At 42.6% G+C, this 7,001-nt stretch overlaps 1 protein-coding gene across 2 annotated transcripts in view; it reads left to right on the forward strand.

Annotated features, from left to right (window-relative positions):
- NFATC1 (nuclear factor of activated T-cells, cytoplasmic, calcineurin-dependent 1) overlaps window positions 1-7,001 on the forward strand; it is a 214,503-nt gene that overhangs the window by 161,840 nt on the left and 45,662 nt on the right. Inside the window, exon 9 of one of the 2 annotated variants that reach the window (XM_015412488.1) lies at window positions 2,239-2,919. In XM_015412488.1, the coding sequence (XP_015267974.1) occupies window positions 2,239-2,919 (681 nt within the window). The remainder of the gene's footprint in view (window positions 1-2,238; window positions 2,920-7,001) is intronic. The other variant, XM_015412489.1, reaches the window with a different exon arrangement.

Raw genomic sequence — 7,001 nt, forward strand, 5'->3', positions numbered from 1 at the left:
TGACACTGTCTAACCATCTCATCCTTTGCCGTCCCCGTCTTCTTTGACCTTCAATCTTTCCCAGCATCAGGGTCTTCTCCAGTGAGTGCTCCCTTCTCATTTGGTGGCCAAAGTATTTGAGCTTCAGTTTCATTATCTGGCCTTCCAGGGAACAGTCAGGGTTGATTTCTTTGAGGATTGACTGATTTGTTCTTCTTGCAGTCCAAGGGACTCTCAAGAGTCTTCTCCAGCACCATAGTTCAAAAGAATCTATTCTTCTGCGCTCGGCCTTCCTTATAGTCCAACTCTCGCAGCCATACATGACTACTGGGAATACCATTGCTTTGACCATGCGGACTTTTGTTGGCAGGGTGATGTCTCTACTTTTTATCATGCTGTTTAGGTTCGCCATCGCTTTCCTCCCAAGGAGCAGGCGTCTTTTAATTTCATGGCTGCAGTCACAGTCTGCGGTGATCTGGGATCCCAGGAACGTGAAGTCTGTCACTACTTCCACAGCTTCCCCTTCTATTTGCCAAGGAGTGATGGGGCCGGATGCCATGATCTTAGTTTTTTTGATGTTGAGCTTCAAGCCCACTTTTGCGCTCTCCTCTTTTACTCTGAGCAAGAGGCTCTTAAGGTCCTCTTCACTTTCTCCAGAGAGAAAGTTTGGATACTGGGAGGTCTGTCTTTTGGGTTTGGCCTCTTCACTTTCTGCCATTAGAGTGGTATCGTCTGCATATCTGAGGTTGTTGATCTTTTCCCCCGCAATCTTAATTCCTGCTTGTGATTCATCTAGGCCAGCATTTCGCATGATGTACTCTGCATATATATTAAATAAGCAAGGTGACAATATACATCCTTGTCGTACTCCTTTTCCTATGCTAAACCAATCAGTTGTTCCATATCCGGTTCTAACTGTTGCTTCTTGGCCCTTATACAGGTTTCTCAAGAGACATGTGAGGTGGTCTGGTACTCCCATCTCTTTAAGGACCTGCCATAGTTTGTTGTGATCCACACAGTCAAAGGCTTTAGCATAGTCAATGAAGCAGAAGTAGATGTTTTTTCTGGTACTCTCTTGCTTTCTCCATAATCCAGCGAATGTTGGCAATTTGATCTCTAGTTCCTCTACCTCTTCGAAACCCAGCTTGTACTTCTGGCAGTTCTCTATCCACGTACTGCTGAAGCCTAGCTTGTAGGATCTTGAGCATGACCTTGCTAGCGTGTGATATGAGTGCAATTGTGCGATTTCATTCCACTGATTTATATATTGATTTATACATTGATTTAAATCCAGTTATTTAACACGATTACAAATCCCACACTGCTGAACATAAATGCTAAACGAGTGCCTTCAGTCATAGATTGGACTGGCTACTTAACCTGATTTGAAGTAAACAATATGGAAGAATGAATGGTCTTATTCCTGACCATTTCATACTAGTAGAGGTTATCTCTGAGTTGCTTGGTAAACTTTTACAAACACTTTAATAAACACTCCAGCCTTCTCTTCCTGGTACTTTTAAAGTCACTGACTTGTTTACCTGATTAGTAAGTACTGTTGCAATTGTATATATGGCAGGCAGAGTGATTGCTTAATTGGAAGATTAGGTGACCTGTTGGAAGGGATTGCTTATAAGTATCTGAATCAAGTCTGTCATAGTCTAGATAGTTCTGGCAGAATTTTTTGCCTCCCCTAGTGTAAGTAATAAAACCATACCATAGACACTGTTTTACAAAGTCTTATGATGAAATGCATCATTTTTCATGAGCTTGCCAGTCTCCTGACAGTTTTGTTTTTTTGTGAACTCTGAAAGCCCCTTTTTTTTTTGCCTCTTCGTGCTTTAATTTACCCATTGTGCAGACATCTATCAAATGGGCCATCAGTAGCAGTACACATGCAGTAGTACATCCAAGTTAAAATTCTTGCTTTGATTACTACAAATCCGTGGAGCCCTTGGGTCCAGAGCTTCTACTGCAGCACAGCTATTTGCAAATAGATTTTTATAGCACATTAGAGCTGGAGGAGAGTCCAAAGAAAATAGTCTTTTTCAATATTAGAACCAGCTGTGACTTTCTTGTGTGGATGACTCATTCATATTTTTTATGGGGTGGGAGAACCAGGCAAAGGACACACAGAGTCTTATTCAAGATGTTGTTTGTTTTTGCAAAGGGTATCCTAGCCACAAGCCAACTTGATCATACCAATGTGCAACTCTGTGTTTATTCAAAGCACTTTTCTATTTTTTATTCTTTCGACAGTTCCAATTATAAAAACAGAACCCACTGACGACTATGAGCCTGCTCAAACCTGTGGACCAAGGAACCAAGGACTAAGCCCTCTCTCCAAGCCATACTACAGCCAGCAGATCATGATGCCTCCTGATCCTGGCTCGTGCCTTGTGGCTGGCTTCACTTCCTGTCAGCCGAGAAACACTGTGATGTCATCGTCTCCCAGCTCAAGTCCTAAGCTGCATGATCTTTCCACTCCTGCTTACAAGTGCATCACCAACCCAGGCCACAGCCACCTAGGACTTCAGCAGACCGTTGGAGGGGTCCCCACCATACAGGAAGTGTCAAGGTCTATAGTTGTGCACCCAAGCTCTCCAGATCAGGCATCTCACATCATGCTGCAGCCGCAGGTGAGTCAACATCTGAGCAGTAGCTGTACCCTTGGTTACCAACAAACACTCTATCCCAACAGTCCCTCATCTCCAGTTCCATCTGTAACCCAAGAGCCAACCTTTTTGCAGTCCTGCAGTCCAACTCACTCATCCATAATGGGTCAGCAGCAACTGCCGAATGTTCAAAGAAATGAATCTCCAGCAGAGCAGCCACTGTCGTTGCCCGAGTTGCATGAGGACAGTAATCATAATTTGGCCCCTATTCCTGTAACGATCAAGTGTGAACCTGAGGAATTGGACCAGTTATACCTGGATGATGGTAAGTCTTCTGCAGATGTAGAGGTTTGTGTTCAGCCATTTTGATGTGCCACTGAGTTCTTTTAAACTCCATAAGCATTGGTGGGGAAGACTGCCAATTAACAGCCTTGCAGATTGGAGCAGGATTTTGCTTGGGTGAACCTCAGTATGGAAAAGATTTCTTTAATATCATCAGCAGTAATGAAAATATATGATTCGAATTTTAAATGCTGATAGTCATTGCTGAATTATCTGCATGTCCAATAGCTACAGTGCAGTAATCTTAACCATATGGTATTGGCCTGTGCCTATGGCAGTGGCTTGCAGAATGGCACTGAAACCCCATTTTGAATTGTCCCATTGTCCGTGTTATGTTACATCTTGAAATAAACAAGCCTGCTATATGGAACTAAATGACGAAACTGCTCTATTTCAGCTAAAATTTTAAATCAAAACCTAAACCATGATCTTCACTTGTTGGCATTTGAAGTTCAGGCTTGCTTCCCTTCCACACCTTCACCTCCCTTACTTTCTAGTAAATTTGTAGTTGGCCTTTTATTAGTGTGTGTGTGTGTGTGTGTATACACACACACCACTGTAATGTGAAAATACTCCGAAGAGTGTGTCAAATTTCCAAAGATTTATTTGTTCAGTGTAATAAAGGGTAGGACCTAAAATGTGGTTATATTACCTTATATTATTTGATGCCTAAAACCATGGTAGCTATTACGAATTTATGCCGTCATGAGGCCCCTTTCAATAACTGCAAAATCTCATAAATTGCATTGCAGTAGTTGACACAGGTATTTTGCCTTTGAACATATCTTGTTTCAGTAAAAATATGCAAGTGACAATCAGCTAAGGGGAAAATGATTCCCAAAGGCAGTTTATTGTAAATGTTTTTTAAAACTCGTGAAATATTTTATTCCATTTTAATCAGCAAGGCTCCATCTGAATTAATATTTCAAATGTTAGTATTTGAAAGCTTGAATAAGCGATATTAAGTTATATGGCTATTAGGTTTTTTTTTAAAAAACCAGGATTTTTTGGGTTCAGGTATATTGAACCCAAAAAATATCAGTATTTCACGATATTCCCGAATCCCAGTACCAGTATGAGATTTGGATTTGGTAAATATTTGTGATTCCTGAATTTTTTCAGGTCCAATGTACCCAAGAAGAAAAAAACCCAAGAGGATCAGCCAAGGCGAGCATGAAGTTATCAGCTCCTGCTGCCCCTTGCGATCCTGGGCTGGCTCTTCTTTGCAGCTCAGTTTAAACTGAGCTGCGAAGAGGAGTCAGCCAGCCCAAGCCGAGGTGGCATGGATCTGTCAGCTAAGCTCCTGCAAAGGAGCCAATCCTGCAGGGATAACTCTCCCCTCAGCTTGGCTGGGGCCTTCTTGGGCAGTCCCTTTAAACCGGATTGCCCAAAAGAGCCTGTGAAGCAGCTGATCCTGGGGGAAGAACTCTCCCTGCAGGCTTGGCTGGGGCTCTGCTGGGCAGGCCACCACCAGAAAGGAGGGAGGGAGGGCAGATCTCAGATCTCCCCCCCCCCATTCTGCTGGCCTCCAGGAGTTGCTGCCAGCAGAAAGGAGGGAGGGAAGATCTCAGATCTTCCCCCTTTCCTTTCTGCTGGCCTTGGGGAGAGTTCTGTCAACTGTATCAGCTCCTTTGCAGGCTGTGTTCGGCAGTCCTGTTTCAACTGTGCAGCCCAGCAGAGTCTGCGGGGAGAGTTCTCCCTGCAGGATCAGTTCACTCACACAGCAAGGCTTGCAAAAGGCATTTAAAGGAAATGTGTTCCCTTTAAATGCCTTTTGCAAGCTGCACCACAGATCAGCTGGCGCTGGCTTGATATAACTGAGTACACCCAGAAAAAGACAGAAAAACCCCGGCTTTTATTGGGCTCAGCTATACTGGTAGCCGAGTACAGATCTCTGATCTGTATTTGGCTTAAGTAATACCCAAAAAATACCGATAAGGTTTTTTGAGCATTTTTTCTGTTTGGTTTTGCCAAACACACACCCCTAGTGGCTATATGGTTTTATAGACACCCTACTCAGATGTGTTACTGGTCTGGAAAGATCTGCCCACAAATTAGGAGTATAACATTGCTCAACATGGTATACAACTGGTAACAAACCGTTTTTGTATTAATGAGATATTTATTTGGATATCCTATAGTATATAAAAAAGGAATTGCATACTGGCATATTAATTAAAAAAGATACCCAAGAACCACCTTGTGTTACATTTACTTCAAGAACTGATATGTGTATGTCAAAGTATATGACTTGTACAACCATTGCTTCCCACTCAGTTCTCTGTTGAGGCATGGCTGGCTTTAGAGTAGATCGTTTTTCATTGGAGCAGAATGACATCCTTCTTGCTCATTTTTAAGTGGCTTGCAGAAATAGAGTTTAAAAGCAGTAAAATATCACCTCTAGAATATTTCACTCTGAATTTAGACATTTTAATGGTATTTTACCGAATTACATCTAAAGGAGCCAATCCTACATGTTGGAGAACTATACACAAACATCTGCTTATCATTATAGACACTGCCTGTCCTGTCTAAGACATTATAGTTTGGAGGGCTTGTCTCAACCAGTAGAATATTCCCTTGCTACTACCACACTTGTTTTTTAAGCTTAGTTATTTTTGGCCATTCCCAGAAAATTGCCTTTCTTTATTTCCCTTTCTGTGGCTGCTTTCAGACATCACAAGAAACTGTGCTTTGTAGATTATGAATGTAAATGGTTCAATAAACTGGGGTTTGTTGCTTAGCACTAAACCAGGAATTCAAGCTGGGGTTTACAACTGGTTTGTTAACCTAATATGAACTAACTGTGACTGGTTTTGTTGTGTGAATTTACAAGCTACAGTTTGTGGTGTGGCACACCCTTCATGGACACCTGGTCACAGTGATGGTAGTCTAGGAAGGATGTCCTTCCTACTAGGTGGTAGAAGGTGGCAAGAAGCCGACAAACCATGATTTATGCACAAACTATGATTTGTTAGTTATGTTCGATAGACAAACTAGAATTTGTTGCACAAACCGAAGTTTAAACAACCCATGATTTGTTGTGGAATCTGAATATATTCTGTCCGTGTCACATACAGCTTACACAAAACCTCTAAACCAATTTTGCAAAACAGAATTGGTCATTCTACTGCAAAAGAGCTGTTGCATAGGTCATTAATCTTATTAATGATTGGGCTGTATATTTTGATTCCTGCAGCACAGCACTACTCAGTTGTGGAGTTATTTCCTACCATTAAAAACATCAAAGAAATTAGGTGGAGTTATCAATGAATGTTATCTCCATAAGCAGCAAGGGAACACATCAGCACGAACAGGAAGAGACTCTTGGAAAAGTAACTGACGATCCAGCTTTTCAACACAGTTTAAATAGATATTATTAGACACTGTTTCATTGCACATGCTGATAACAAATAGGTATAAAGGGGGGGAAACAAAACAAAGACATTTTTAGTTATGCTTATAAGCATCTAAAAACTTCTGGAGTTTTGACTAGCAGTCTGTTGTTGTTTTGTGTCACCTGAATTTTGGTTCTTAATTCCGGTGCGCAATATCAGTAAGATGCCATACCATCTAAGGAGTTATCCTAAATACACTTTTTTGGGGTAAAAGACCTAGTATTCTGTTGAAAGCATTGGGATTAGTACACATATGTAGAATGCTTGTGCTAGTCACTTAAGGAAACTGGGTTCTGTTTTCAATACATGATTTTAGTAGAATTTATTTCAAAGTTAACCTGCTGAGAATCCCTGTCTTTACAATAGTTCAAACATCCGCAATACATCCTGTTGTTATTAAGGATGCTTTTGGATTGTGAATGTGTGACATGGGTGTGGATACGGTTACAGCCAGGGGTCTTTTCGCCCCGGAGCCCTCCGGAGCGCCGCTCCGGCAGCCTGCGTGGCGGCAAGCCCCGCCCCTGGGTCCCTGAGCCCCGCCCCCGGGTCCCCCAAGCCGCGCAGGAGCACTGCGGCTCGGGGGAGGCCGGGAGAGCCCCGTCCCTGGGTCCCTCGAAGCCGCGAGAGAGCGCTGCAGCTCGGGGGAGGCCTGGAGAGCCCCGGGGCC

This window comes from Gekko japonicus, unplaced genomic scaffold (genome assembly GCF_001447785.1).
Source record: "Gekko japonicus isolate JY-2015 unplaced genomic scaffold, Gekko_japonicus_V1.1 scaffold54, whole genome shotgun sequence".
Taxonomy (NCBI): domain Eukaryota; kingdom Metazoa; phylum Chordata; class Lepidosauria; order Squamata; family Gekkonidae; genus Gekko; species Gekko japonicus.